The 16,002-nt window shown below is 42.6% G+C and overlaps 1 protein-coding gene across 3 annotated transcripts in view; it reads right to left on the minus strand.

The window, feature by feature from the left end:
* PATJ (PATJ crumbs cell polarity complex component) overlaps positions 1-16,002 on the minus strand; it is a 347,778-nt gene that overhangs the window by 67,947 nt on the left and 263,829 nt on the right. For all 3 annotated transcript variants that reach the window (XM_078073041.1, XM_036091353.2, XM_078073040.1), the window contains exon 32: positions 4,673-4,747. In XM_078073041.1, coding sequence (XP_077929167.1) covers positions 4,673-4,747 — 75 coding nt within the window. The remainder of the gene's footprint in view (positions 1-4,672; positions 4,748-16,002) is intronic.

The raw sequence follows: 16,002 nt of genomic DNA on the forward strand, positions 1-16,002 counted from the left end.
TGCTGTGTGAGCTTTGGAAAGTTAACTCGTAATTCTGGATTTTTGTGGATAATACCTCCAATGAATATTAGTATTAGAAAACTGAGAAAAACCAAAAGGACTCCATGCTCACTTAACAGGCAGTTAAGAAACATAGGTAGTGACCTGACCTGCCTTCTGGATCTGTAGTTAGCCAGGGAACCCATCCCCAGCTGGAAGATTCTGGTGGAGGCAGTGAAGCACCAGGCTGTCCCTGGAGTCTAGAAATAGGATCAAGGTAACTGCTCCAGAACAATGACACCTCAAGATTCTGTCAGTGGAAGGCCATGCCTCAAAACAAGGCACAGTGCAGTATATAAAAACTAGAACACCAGCCATTGTGTATCCGTGTCGTGCTTTCCAGTTTTTAAAAACACTTTTACATCCATGAATTCTTTTAATCCTGAGACCAACCTGGAGAGTTAGACAATATTACTTTCTTTTCCAGATAAAGAAACCATGTCAAGTGGCTTGTTTGAAATCACACAGCCATTTAGAGGAAGAGGTCAGATTAAAAGCCAGTAGTAGCTAAAGAACGCTACAAATTATGTTTTTATTTTTATTTTATTTTATATATTTTTTAAAGATTTTATTTATTTATTTGTCAGAGAGAGAGACAGAGCACAAGCAGGAGAATGCCATGGCAGAGGGAGAAGCAGGCTTCCCGCCGAGCAGGGAGCCTGATGTGGGACTCGATCCCAGGACCCTGGGATCATGACCTGAGCCGAAGGCAGACGCTTAACCGACTGAGCCACCCAGGCATCCCTTATTTTTATTTTTTAAAGATTTTATTTCTAAGCAATCTCTACCCCCATTGGGGGCTTTAGCTCATAACCCTGAGATCAAGAGTTGTGAGTTCTTCTGACTGAGCCAGCCAGGTGCCCCAGAACGATACAGATTTAAAATGTTTCTCAAACAGCTGCTAGGCACTGATTCTATGGATGTTCATTTTCTTTTCTGTAGTTTTTCTCACCAACACTTAATAATGACCATATACCTATTTAAGAAGACTTACTCAAAGACATATTTTCAGTGATTTAAAAAAGAGGGAAGGGGAAAAATGACAAATATGGGTTTACTACCAGAAAACTGAACAATGGAACCACCTAGATACCAATTACTCTGAGGACCATATTTTCTAGTGTCCTTGAAGCTAGATACATCTGCAGGCTGTTTTGGTCAGTAGGATGAAAACAGATGCGAACTGTACAATTTTCAGGTCATTTTCTGCAGGATAAGGATCCTGCCTTCCTCTTCTCCCAAACTGGAATGCAGATGGGATGACAACATCTGAGCAGCCGTCTCAGACCCAAAACTGGACGCATTTTTTTTGAGGATGGTAATCAGATAAGAGGTGCCTGAGTGTGTGATACTGTGGAGACAGCGTATCATCCTCACACTGATTATACCCATACTTGATACAGAAGAGAAACTTCTTGGAGAGATTGAGCCTTATCTTAATTCATACAGTACTTATGTTCAACTTTTGTTTTCTATCACCTTTAAAAAGAACATCAATAACAAAGATGCTAAAGCGTTCTTAGCGATTTTAAAAAAAGATGTATTTATTTTTTTAACCACTTTATTTTAATTTTTTAAAGATTTTATTTATTTTTCAGCACAAGCAGAGGGAACAGCAGGCAGAGGGAGCAGACTCTCCGCTGAGGAAAGGGCCTGACACAGGACTCGATCCCAGGACCCTGAGATCATGACCTGAGCCGAAATCAAGTACTCTTAACCGACTGAGCCACCCAGGCATCCCTATTTATTTGAGAGAGTGACAGAGAGAGCATGCATGAGTGGGAGGCGAGGGGCAGAAGGAGAGAATCTTCAAGCAGACTCCTTGCTGAGCCTAGAGCCCTATCCATGAGATCATGACCTGAGCCAGAACCAAGAGACACCTAATTGACTGAGCCACCCAGGTGCCCCAGAATCATGTGATTTTTAAAACATTAATGTTTGTGCTAATCGTTATATCTCAGCTCCGGGTTGCATCCCATTGCACTGTGCATAATAGGTTTCCAACAGATAGTGATAGCACTGAACTCAATTAAAAAATAAGGAAACAGTCCATAAAACCAAGTGAAACATCCAACATAAATTTTTAGAGGCTGACCTCTTGTTGGTAGGTGTGGTGATAGATGGAATGTGTGCTCCTGTGACTCATCCATCAGCACAAACCCAAACTACTAAGAATGAAAGATAAGAAAGGTTGGATTTTCTGTTTAACGTCTTCTATTCAAACATGAAGAGTTGGAATGGACTTTCTAGGTTATCCAACCTAACTAAACCAGTGGTTCTCAAACCCTGTCTTCATAACAGAAATTGCCAGGGAGTTTTTTTTTTAAGATGCTGGGATTTCTCCCCCCAACCCCATCCTAGACCAAATAAATTGGCACCTAGGTGGAGCCCAGGCAAGTTCTATTTAAGAATTACTGCTTAAAGTTAAACCATGGATTCTTCACCCAGGGTAAATGGGTTTCTAAGAGATCCACAAAGGACATTTTGGGAATTATAAAAGTCATGTGTTGTACCAAAATTACGTTTATCAGTGTTTTTTGGGGAAAGAGTCTACAGTTCATTTAGGATGGGAAAACAAAAATCACCACTCAAAGAAGATATGAACTGTTGAGTTTGCTAGTACTGATTAGCCGTGTGGCCACACAAGAGTCACTTCACCTCCTTACACCTAAACTTCCTCATCTGTAAATTGGGAGCGATATTTCTAAACCTTGTGAGCTTGTTCAAAAGATCAAAGAGAAAAGGACATAAATAAACCTATCACTATGCCAGGAACAGTTTAAGATTTCAACAGATAATAGCTATTAATGTCTTCACGTCTTTTGATAATAAACGACCAGCCAGCTCCTGATTAAAAACCATCCGGGCGGTTTGGAACATCTCAAGGGCTGGGGATGTTCTTCATAATGAGCTCACACAGCCTCACAGAGGTGCTGCCCACTGACGTCGGCTGGTTCTCTTCTGCAGCCACGGAAAAGGGTCATAATCACTTTCCCGAAAGGACAATACTTGATTTAAGCGCTCGTTTTTCGGCATGGAAAAGAAAGGGCAGGTGGTGTTTAGGATTTGTCCTAGCTCTAAAGTTCTATGGTTATAACATTTTAGGGATGTCTGGTATGTGACTTGAGATAAGTGGCACCATATGAAGCATTAGCACATTAATAGTGAATTCTGGGGCGCCTGGGTGGCTCAGTTGGTTGGGCGACTGCCTTCGGCTCAGGTCATGATCCTGGAGTCCCGGGATTGAGTCCCGCACCGGGCTCCCTGCTCGGCAGGGAGTCTGCTTCTCCCTCTGACCCTCCCCCATCTCATGTGCTCTCTCTCTCCCTCAAATAAATAAATAAAATCTTAAAAGAAAAAAAATAGTGAATTCTGGTCTTAAAAAAAAATTTGCTTACACATTTCCATTTGATCCAAATCTGGTTATTTTTAAGGCTCTTTCTATACCTACTCATTTTTTAAAAAGTTTTAGATTTGAAAGACTTTATTTATTTATTTGAGAGAGAGAGAGATAGTGACAGAGATGGCGAGAGAGAGCATGGGCAGGGAGGAGAGGGAGAAGCAGGCTCCCCACTGAGCAGGGAGCCTGATGTGGGTCCCAGGACCCTGGGATCATGACCTGAGCTAAAGGCAGACGCTTAACTGACTGAGCCACCTAGGCGCCCCTGAAGTTTTTTTTTTTTTTTAAGATTTTATTTTTAACTAATCTCTACACCAACATGGGGCTCAAACTCAAAACCCTTAGATGAAGAGTTGCATCTTCTACCAACTGAGCCAGCCAGGCACCCCTACACCTACTCATTTTTTAAAAAAAAATTATTTTAGAGAGAGAGCGCGTGAGTGAGCAGGGGGTGGGGGAGAGTCTCAAGCAGACTCCCTGCTGAGTGTGGAGCCCGATGGAGGGCTCGATTCCACAAACCTGGGATCATGACCTGAGCCAAAATCAAGAGCTGGATGCTCAACTGACTGAGCCACCCAGGCACCCGTATACCTAGTCATTTTTATTTCGGTTTTTAGCATATAAGTTTGGAGACTTTTCAAAGGTATTTTCTTTGGCAGTGTTTGAAATATCATGTAAGCTCTAGTTCCTTAAACATAAAAATAGCTAATACAGTAATAATGTAAATTTTAGTAGCATGAAGGTATCAACTAGCACAAAGAAATGAGAATCAAGATTTTAAAAAGAAAAAACTCAACAGCAACAGAAGTACAAAAACTTGACAGACAGAAATTTATAGTTTAAGAGAAGTGAACTCAAACTGTAAGGAACACCAAAGTTACTGTATTTATACTTTTACAGAACTACAAATTCTCCCACTTAAGATTTTTTATTAATGACATTAAGTAAGACATGGCACTCTTGGAATTTAAGTGCAGGTGTGTTTGTAGGGATGGCTCACTTTTAAACACCTGCTCAGGGTATCGGCCCAGGAAGATGCACAGAGAATATTTCCACACACCTTGCACAGAATCAATGATATGGCTGTGGGTTGACTTCAAATTCTAAGACACACCATAACCTCCCAGCAAGTAACAGAGTCTGATTTCATTGCCATCACTTCCTTTTCTTCTGGAACCCATTTATAATGCACACCATCCCAGTTGAGCAGAACCTAAAGGGGAAATTACGTACATTGTCAGTTGGGCACTCCAGTGCCTTCTGGTGACCTGCCACCACGCCCTGACCAGCCACCTGGGAGATGTCCTCCTAAAATGTAAAAGATATGACCAGTTAGGCATTGTAGGGCTCAAGTGCTCTCTCCAGCTTTAGCAAACACCATGGGGCTTTGGCTCTATTACAAAAATGACCAAAGCACCAGTCATAAAAGTTGTGTTCATCCATCTGAACCAAGTCCCTCCCATTAATGAATGCAGCCTTGTCATTTCCAAATGCTTCTTTTGGGCCCTTTCAGATCTATCAGGCTGTAAACCTATCAGATACCCACTGATGGTCACTTCAGCTGGAGTTTTTTCTTCTTTTTGCCATTCCAGTAATCTCTGAATCTGTATTTATACTGAATATTTAGTTCTTTCAGGGTTTGAACTCTGATATTAGAACTTTTTTTCCCTCAAAGTCACTAAAGACACTGGAAGATACAGAGTTAAGTTAGTCCTGAATCCCACGGAAAAGTGCAGAGTCCAGATTTTAGAGAGAAATAAACTACCAAAATCACACAGGGAACCAATGCATACCTAAAGGGTGGTTTATTGACACCAACAAATTGACCAGAATGCTTATGTCTGCTTCCCACCATATCCCATCCTTCTTTACAGGCAAAATTACAGGGGAAATTATCATCTGATGGTTGACTCTCAGGCATGAACTCCTGCATTTGGACTTGGACAAGGCAGGGAACATGGAGACAGACTGATTTGGATAGGAGAAAGGATGGGCTTACTGTAGCCCGTGGTAAATGTCTGAGAGACACCACCTCTCGGGTCTAACATACAGACTGCAGGTAGGTAAGCTATCTGAAGATGATGAGAGGTGTGACTCGTATAGCAAAGTGGTAGTTGTTTGTGACCCTAGTTCCTCGACTCAAGAGTTCTACAACCCTGAGCGGATTATCTGACATCTCCAAGCCTCACTCAGTCTCCTCATTTATAAAATGGGAAAAAATAAAGGTTGTTATGCTCTAGATATGTTGTAAGGATTAAATGAGGCAATATTAGAAAAGCACTTAGCATGGTACCTGGCATACAACAAATATGTAATAAAGATGTTAATGATGATAGTAAATGGAATCCAGCTCTGATACACCCATATTCCTAACTCTATTGTAGAGTTGGTGAAAATAATTACATGGACAGGACACTTTCTCCTTTGGGGAATGCTGGAGTACTATCTGATATCTGCCGCCCCCACACTGGATTCTTTTTTGAACATACTGACATACCCTGAGATAATGATCAGGTCATGCCCAGCCACTCATTATTATTATTAGATTAGGTTACCATCTCATCCTGTCTCATCAATTCCCTACTGGTTTACACCTGAGAAATTTAACCCCAGCACATAATATCCTGAGCCTGCAGCCTAGGTCCCCGGGGTTATTGTGATTTCCCTTATCTGCCCACTTATTTTTTAGGATCATAGCTCTTTCTCATTTAGATATAGATTCTCTCTCAGTTTCTGCCATATAGGACAAACACTCTAGAACTCCTCCCAACACCCCCCCCCCAACTGAGGCCCCAAATTGTGCAAACAGATTACATGACATGAATTCACAAGTTACTTCATGCGTAATTCTTCCCTGAGCCCCTGGGCAGTGCCCCTTCCATAGCATGACTAAGTTATTTTCTTACAATTTATGCAACACTGTTTTGTATCTTTTTATGTGTCTGTCTCCCATATACTAGTATGACTTGACTTTGTCTTTCTTTTTTTTTTAAGGTTTTATTTATTTATTTGACAGAGAGAGACACAGCGAGAGAGGGAACACAAGCAGGGGAAGTGGGAGAGGGAGAAGCAGGCTTCCCGCGGAGCAGGGAGTGCGATGTGGGGCTTGATCCCAGGAGCCTGGGATCATGACCTGAGCTGAAGGCAGACGCTTAACGCCTGAGCCACCTTGTCTTATTTGTTTCTTCAACATATGGCAGAATAGACTGTGAGCTTGATAAAGGGCCGGTGCTGAATGAATCAAAGTTCGGGAACTCAAATCTTAAATGCACCTGGGTGGATGTCAGAGACAGCCGTGAAAGAAAGGATGCCCAGTGAAGGTGATCCTGTGGCTTCCACTTAAAAGGATCAAAGTTGAAAAAAGACAGACATGGGAAGGTCAATAAATGGTGCTCATGGGGAATTTTTAGAATCAAACTTCTAACCTGTCTTATAAATGGAAACCACTGGTATTACTCCTTCCAGTGTGGATCAAACAGCCTTCCGAAGAGCAACAGTGCCTCTACCTGAAAATGATACTGCATGTCTGCAAGTCTACCTTTGTTTAAACCCAGATTAACTAGCGTGGGACAAAGGAGCTGACTTCCCCAGTTAAAGACTTAAAAACCCAATTTGCATGTCACACAGAGCTACTACTAATTGGTTGAATTCACCCTCATTTGCACTTGTAAATAAAAAGGGCACTGGAATAGTCGCCAGAAAAATCTGGGTTCAGACTGGTTCCACCACTTATTAGCAGCAGTAGTGCTAGGAAACCTTCATTTTTAGCAACAGTAAGAATACAATAACAGCTACTTCAATAAGGGGTTGCCAGCAAAGTTGAATTCAACACATGCTTACAGAGCATCTACTCCGTGCCAGCAAGGAAGACGACTAACTGAGCCTTGCGCTCGTGACATTTACATATCTGGTGCGACAGATAGCAGAGAACAGCTATGGAAACCTTGAATTATAACCGAATGTTATCTGTAGGAAGGTGTGTGGCAGATAGCAGGTGCCTGAGGAGTGACAGTTTCCTTCCCTTTCTCTTGTCCTCAAAATGTGGAAGGATGAGATGAGGAAATCAGAGCTCTGAAAAGCATCTGGTCTAACACCCTGTCCCATTTCTTTCTTTTTTAAAAGGATTTACTTATTTGAGAGAGAGAGAGAGCATGAGCATAGAGGGAGAGTGAGAGGGAGAAGCAGACTCCCTGCTTTGCAGAGAGCTCGATGCGGAACTCAATCCCAGGACCCTGAGATCATGACCTGAATCAAAGGCAGACGCTTAACTCGACTGAGCCACCCAGGTGGCCCCTGTCCCATTTCTTATACGATTATCCTTAAACCTCTGGGCCGAGAGACCGGGCCAGTGCATGATGATGATGACGACAGCTAAAGCTTACTGAGCACTGACTGTGCCGATTACTGAGCTAGATACCATCCCCATTTCGGATGCCGATGTACACAACAGAGCTATGGTATAAGAGTCATTGCAGAGTTAACTGGGGCACGAGAGGCTAAAGCATATGCTGAACCAGAACTTAATCCAGACGTATTGTGCTGCAGAGCCCCTGCTCTTAACCGAGGACAAGCCACAAGGGAAAGGCAAAGTGCTGTTCACCTCCTCCAAACGACACACGAGATTCTTAGGAGCCTGCCTCAACATAGTGATTCCATTTTTAGATACAACATTAAGTCAGAACAAGTCATGTCAGCTTATTTTGAGCTTGGGCAGGCAAAAAAAAATTCATGGCACTAGCCACCACAGTGACCTGGGGTGCGTCACTTTCTTCCATGTTTTGTGTTTAAACATAAATTTGGAACTTGCTAATCTTCCAACTACTGCACCGAGGGAGTTCTTAGTGCCTTCAAAGCTGAGGTTCTGGGACATTCTAAAGTGTTGACTTTGCACAGGAGACCCCTAAATAAGAAGGCTGAGGAAGGAGTGGGGAAAGATCCATTTTGTGGAGCAAACCAACAGAACACATTCTGTGTGCGTTATGTTATAATCATCAGCACAGTACTATAAGCTCCTGAAAGAAAATGCTTTGTGGGCCAAGCAAATTACTCTGATCAAGAGAAGGAGCTTTCGAGCAGTGGACATAAAAAGCAACACTGGGAATATTCTATATAATAGATAATTGGGATGCCCAGTTTACAATCACCAAAGCTGGTTGACTTCTATCCCAAAGTTGGATAATCAACATGCCCGGTCTGTCCAGCCAAATTAATTGGTCCAAGGGTAGACATTTGAACTACATAAGAACATCCTGTGGATTTTCCAAAGTGGACTCAAGGGAAGAGAGGTAGCCCCTTTCTGGCCCAGAGGCTTAGGAGCTTTTGGTGGCCACACTCCCAATAAGCTGAGGAAGCAATCTGCGGGAGAAGTCAGAGAGACATCCAGATACCTCTGGCAGCACCAGGATCCAGGGTCCAACTGTCCCTGAGGCTGTCAACCCTGCCTCTCCTGTAGTTATGTAAAAAGAGCCTGGAGCCTATCAGTAAGTTTTCCTTTGTCTGTAAGGTCAAGCTTTATCAGGTTTTGTCACCTGCAATCAAGAGTCTACTGATTAAAATGAGGTGGAGCCCAGAAAAGATCAGGATAACAAACTCACAGGGGTCAAGCCATAAGGTAGCTAAGTGGAGATGAAGAAAGTGAACGGAGCATAAGACAGCAAACTAGAGAGAGCTGCTCAGCCTAAAGATAGTCAAATTCAATGATTTTTTTAAAAAGATGCCTGTCAGACACTGATTGTCTCCTGCTGATTTGGGTCCTTGGACTCCCGCTCCGTGGCACGTGGTTACAATAGAAAAGGACAGCCTTTGCCTGAGTCAGTCCCACCCTAACTCCTCCCCCACCTGAGCCCCTGGATTAGCTGAAATCCTATCAGCAAGAGCTCCCCAGCACCTTCCTGTGCCCTTCTGCAGTACTTGGCAACACTAGGAATTACTTAGGTAAAGTTGGATGCCCGTCCTGGCTGTGACACGTAGTTGTGTCTCTGTGCCTCAGTTTCCTTATCAATCAAATGGGGACAGTAATAGGCTCAATGTCCTATAAAACATAAATCAATACACTTAGAATGATGCCTTCTGGAACACAGAGGAAATGCCATGAAAACGTTAGCTGGCATGATTCTTGGCAGTTCTGAAAGCACCTTCGAGATAAGATTTATGTGTCTTGTTCACTGCGGTATGTCCTGTGGCTGGCATAATGTCTGGGACATAACAGGCCTTCAATACTAAACTTGCTTAATTTCTGCTCCCAATATGGGTTTTAGATTGTAGGACCTTAAAAATTATGTTGACAAGTAAGACGTCTCCAGAGAAGTGAAAACTTGACAGGCTCAAAGAACAATGTGTCAGCAGCACGAGGTTTCTGACAAAAGCTCTGAAATTCAGAAACTAGGGCACTCAACACAGGTAAGAAGGCCTGAGTTCTGGGCCTTCTGCCAATGTGTCCTTTTCCGTCGCTGTGTCCTTAGTGTTAATAATTATGATTCTTAGGCTATTTTCTCAGTTTAGAAAAATCTGCTAAGCAATAGCTTCCTTCTAGGCAAGTTCAATTTCACGTAACAAGTCTTCACAGCGGACCAGTTAAAGGGGTTGGGAGTGAAAGCAAGCCAGAAGACATGAAAGATGGGAATTGGTGTTAAAAACAGGCACCTCTATTTCTGCTGTCTGTGAGTTCATGAGGTTACCTTTACCTGCTACCCTCACATCTATTATCTTCTTCATTTACGATGCACAGGCAGAGAGAATGGAGGAAAAAGCCAAAAGCTTTCCTTTTGTGACTTTCATGAAGGAAATAGACTTGACTGTAAATCTACCATCTTTTTTTATGACCAGGAAAGGGAAATTTATCATGTAGGCAAATCTCAAGTGATTTTCAGAAATGCAAGATATAAAGTACAATGAGCTGTGAAAAATGCCACATATTTGAATGCACTTGAACTCTGCCATTGGCAATTTGCATAGTGTCACAAAAGAGAGGCCGGTGCTGACTCAGACACATTCCCTCTGGCTTCTTACAAGGGAATTCCTAGGCTCTTGTTTTTTTTTTTTTTTTTTTTTTTAAGATTTTATTTATTTGACAGAGAGAGAGACAGGAGAGAGGGAACACAAGCAGGGGGAGTGAGAGAGGGAGAAGCAGGCTCCCCGCTAAGCAGGGAGCCCAATGCGGGGCTCGATCCCTGGACCCTAGGACCATGACCTGAGCTGAAGGCAGACGCTTAACGACTGAGCCACCCAGGTGCCCCCCCTAGGCTCTTGTTATAGACGCAGTTTTCATATCGGATCTGAAACAGAAAATAGGCACAGTGACATCTGCTCCCCGAGCCGAACTAGAAATCCTGCAGTCCTTGATGGACTACAAATTGGGGATAAAGATGGATTTTAAGTACACAGTCCAGCCGTTTAAAAACGAGGATATACATCTGAGAATTCCAGCCTGGAATTAAGACCTATAATCATTAGAAACACATTTTAACCTATTTTTCCAAACTTGGATGCCAGCATTTTAAAAACACTTGGGAATAATTTTTAATCAAGCACAGTAGTCAAAATTGATAATGTCAATTATACTTCATTTAAAATTTTTTTAAAGCAAAATAAAATATAAAAATTGATAAAATGAACCTGTACCAGAAGTCACATGGCATATTAAAAGTTAAAATTCTAGGGGTGCCTGGGTGGCTCAGTTAGTTGAGTGTCTGCTGTCTTCGGCTCGTGTCACGATCCCAGGGTCCTGGGATCAAGCCCTGAGTCGGCCTCCCTGCTCAGCGGGGAGCCTGCTTCTCCCTCTCCCCCTGCCCCTCCCTCCACTTGTGCTCTCCCTCTGTCTCTCTCAAATAAATAAAATCTTAAAAAAAAAAAGTTAAAATTCTACACTTATTATCTTCCTCTACAAATCTATTTTTTTCTCATTTTTTTTCATGTTATTGTTTTAAAAATTAGAGACAGTTATTGGCCTCCTACTTATCCAGGTTCAAAACCAAAGTCAGCTTTTACTAATCTCTCTCCTTGCCTGCTTTGATTGAATCATTTGCGAAACAGATTGTTTCAGACTTTGGGATTTCACAGACCAGAAAATTTTCAAAACAATGTCGGGATTATAGAGTTACTCTTCCCATCCCCCCTCACCCCCCCACAGTAATGAAAACCAAAGAAATATAGGCTGGAGCATATGAATTTGCCATTTTGTAAGTCAAGAAATGGTCAAGTATCAGTGATTTCAGAGGGTTCAACCTATTAAACTCCTCTCCTCCCAATTACTACCATGTATCATTACCATAATGTCATGTAGGAAGAGCCATTTTAACACTAAAAATTTAGGTAGGGCACAGTTTTAAAGGGCAGTCCTTGAAATTGAATAGTTTTAGCTTCATGAAGAACTCTCCATGTGGTTATTTTCGTATTTCCCATAAATCAATGGAAACTCACAGATCCCCATAGGTCTAACTCTTTAGTATTATCTGAATAGAGGAGAAAGCTTGGACTTTGGAGTCAGGTAGTGGCTTACATCCAAATTTCAAATTTCTCTACCTATAGGTTATGACAAACTGGATTCTCTAAACCTCAGTTTCTTCATAGGTTAACATCAACAGTCTCTTGGAGAGGCAGTGTGGCATGATCAGGCATGTGAGTCCAACGCATAAGGCTTTGAATCCTTACTGTGACACTTAGTGCCCCTAAGCCTTTGGGCAAGTGAATTAACTTCTGGAATACTCAGGCCACTCATCTGCAAAATGCAGATGGTAGTAATAATGCTTTCATGATGGGGAGGATGGAGATAAACATTCTGTTCAGGTCCTAACAGACAGTAAGTGCTCAGTAAATGGCGGAGGGTATTATTATTACTACTACTGTTTTTGTCAGGAAAAATGAGGTTAATATTACAAAAGTGCCTACTAAGTGACAAGTACATAATTAGTAGTCATTAAATAGTAGTTTCCTTCTTACACAGAAATCTAAAATTCAATACACAAGAAGGAATGCGTGAGATTAATGGCAGCTAACGTTTTCATGGCATTTCCTCTGTGTTCCAGAAGGCATCATTCTAAGTGTATTGATTTATGTTTTATAGGACATTGAGCCTATTACTGTCCCCATTTGATTGATAAGGAAACTGAGGCACAGAGACGCAACTAAGTGTCACAGCCAGGACGGGCATCCAACTTTACCTAAGTAATTCCTAGTGTTGCCAAGTACTGCAGAAGGGCACAGGAAGGTGCTGGGGAGCTCTTGCTGATAGGATTTCAGCTAATCCAGGGGCTCAGGTGGGGGAGGAGTTAGGGTGGGACTGACTCAGGCAAAGGCTGTCCTTTTCTATTGTAACAACGTGCCACGGAGCGGGAGTCCAAGGACCCAAATCAGCAGGAGACAATCAGTGTCTGACAGGCATCTTTTAGAAAATCACTGAATTTGACTACCTTTAGGCTGAGGGGCTCTCTCAAGCCTGTTGTCCTATATCCAGTCCACTTCATTCATCCTTCCCCACAAATGTGCTCTTCCTCCTAGCTTTCTTTTCTCAGTAACAGCACCCACCATGCAGCCAGTCAGCTGCCTCGATGCATGGAACTCAGTCTTGGTCCCTCTCCTCCTCCATCAACTTTCATCTCAGTTACTCTCACAATTTTTTAATTCTCGCTGCCTTCAGCTTTAACATTTTCTAAGGGATTTTTCACAGGGCATTCAGAAGGTGTCTTTTCAAATGGCTCATCTCATCATCATCTCCTGTTAAAAACCAGTCCAAAGGCTTCCCTCAGTCCATGAGGCTTTCCACCACCCAGCCTCTGTCCACTTGGTGGCTTTCGCCTCCTGCCACTTGGCCTGAACAGCCACAGCTCTGTCTCTGGTATTAGACCTGGGATGCAGAGTCAGGTGTCTACAGGTGATGGGGATGCAGGAAGCAGGCTGGGGTGGGGGAATGCTGGAAAAGCAGGGACAGAAATAAACTGGAAGTGCATAAATGATTTATGGGGTGGCTTGGCATGCTGGTCTGTTTTCAGGAAAAAAGCGAAACCAGGATTTTTATGTGAATATCTCCTGATTTATAAAATCAAACATCTTAAGAACGCATCATGGAGGAGAAGTAAGATCTGGATCGGACTCTGACAGCCAGTTTGTGACCTCTGAATCAGACCGAATGTGCTGTACTCCTTAATGAAAGAGGGCTTATTTATCTTTACGTTCCTAGAGCTTGACACATTACAGGTTCTCAGGAAATGTGCACTGAATAATGAGAGTCCTGGCACACCTAGATTTTTTTATAGGGAAAATCTGGTGTTAACAATAGCTCCATTTACTGAGCCCTTACTGCATGCCAAGCACTGTGCTAAGCATTTCATGTATAAAGTCATACTCTATCCTCATTACAGAGAGGTGGGGACATCCTCCTCCTCCTCCTCCATTTTTAGATGAAGAATGCAGACAGACCGGATAAGGCACTTTTGCTAGTGAACAGCAGAGGTGAAATCTAAGTTTGTTCAGATTTCAGAGCCCACGATTTGTATCTGATAGCCTTTTTCATCTGAGAAAGCAAGTACTATCAGGCCATTTGGAGACATGGGTAGTATCTGTAACACTCAACACTGATTTTTCAATAGGTATGTTTGAAAATTTTGTATGGATCAAGTATAGCAAGTGGAGAGTAAAAAGTGTGCCTACAATGTTGCTATTATAGCTGGTGGAGACTGAAATGGTAGAATGCACCGCCAGTTACAGCGTGAATGTCCATGTCACAGCTCATTGAGGTTAGTGGTAGTTAATTCAGAAACGACTCATGCTTCCTCAGGCGTCTTGCTACCCCATACATTCCAAAATCTCCACAAAGAACCCATAGGTTGAATGCCACCCTGAGCTGACCGAAATACTCTCATTTTTCTGTTCTTGCCCTAAGGATCAGAAATATTTCACAATGAAAGACAACAGTAAAAACACATCGCAGACAGCTGGAAAAATCTAAACATTTTGAAAAATTTTGAAAAGTCTAAAATGTTATTGACGCCGCTGTCTCAGATCTGTGATGACAAGATCACTGGACACATAGACACACAGACTGTATTGTTGCGAAGCAGTTTCATAAATTGGGGGAAGAACGCTGAGCACATCTGTTGGGGGCATTTCTTCGCAGGTTTATCTTGGGCCGCTGGCCAAATCCTGGGATGATGCTGGTTCTCAGCTCTAAACCTGCATTCAGAGGAAAGTTTTAAAGAATACATATTGCAGGGCGCCTGGGTGGCTCAGTTGGTTAAGCGACTGCCTTCGGCTCAGGTCATGATCCTGGAGTCCCTGGATCGAGTCCCGCATCGGGCTCCCTGCTCGGCAGGGAGTCTGCTTCGTCCTCTGACCCTATCCCCTCTCATGTGTTCTCTCTCTCTCATTCTCTCTCTCTCAAATAAATAAATAAAATCTTTAAAAAAAAAAAAAAAAAAAAAAAAGAATACATATTGCAGAAGGTTTGCATATCAAGGGCAAGAAAGGTAAATTCCTTTACTGGCAACTTCCTGTGGAACTTTTATTTCCTTACTGTTTATTAAAATCTTTGCACAGAGTATGAGAATATATAGCTGTTGCCATCTCTTGTGGATGGCCATTGCTACAATGAACTTCCAGCTGCTCAGGCAGCATCCAGCCTGGCCCCTGTCCAAGCTAATCACCACATCACAGCTCCAGCGCAGAGTCACTGTCTAGGGTCCCACAGGGCCTCCCGATGCTTTCAGCACAGAGATCACGTGGTTAACACGGCTGGGCTCCAGTCTGGTGTCCAGCTCACCAGTGCTGCCAACCATGCACTCTCCCACCTTCAGGTCACCTGACTCCCCCCAAGGCTCACACATCACCTAGCACCCTTCCTTCTTTCTTCTTTGCCACATTCCCAGTCGTATCAGCGTCTCCTTCCCATCTCAGTTCACTTCCCTGGGAAAGCCCTCCCTGACTACATCAAATCCCCCTCTTACATGCTCCCTTAAAACCAAGCACCTCTGGTTCTTAGCTTTGATCAAAGTTGAGACTTCAATCTATTTGTGACATTATTTGAATGACGTTCATCTCCCATGAAGACTGAATAACACAGGAAGAGAGACTTTGTTTACCATCGACGGTATCTTCCCAGGCTCTAGCACAGAAGGCAGGGACAGGCAGAGTGTAAGAATTTATAAGACTGACAAAGAATCTGGGCCTTTTCTACCAGGGATTATTGAACACTGGCAAAATATCCCAAAAGGTGGAAAGTCTATACGCTAAAAGTTCCATGCATAGGATCATGTTGTAGTTGTTTAACAGATTGGCAGAATTTCTAGAGGTTATCTCAACATTGCTCATTTGACTTCACTTTGTGGATTATCTATATTCTTACTTCTCCTCTTTCTTCTCTTGCTCTTGTTTTGTAAAAAATATCTTTATTGAGATATAATTAACATACCACAAAATGCCCCCATCTCAAGTTTACAATACAATGGTTTTCACATTCAGAGTTATACAAATATCTTCACAATCTAAGTTGAGAACTTTTTCATAACCTCAAAAAGAAATCCTATACCCATTAGGGTCACTCCCAGTCCCCGCCCACACCCCCAGCCACAGGC

The sequence above is a fragment of the Halichoerus grypus genome, chromosome 5, assembly GCF_964656455.1.
Source record: "Halichoerus grypus chromosome 5, mHalGry1.hap1.1, whole genome shotgun sequence".
NCBI lineage: Eukaryota > Metazoa > Chordata > Mammalia > Carnivora > Phocidae > Halichoerus > Halichoerus grypus.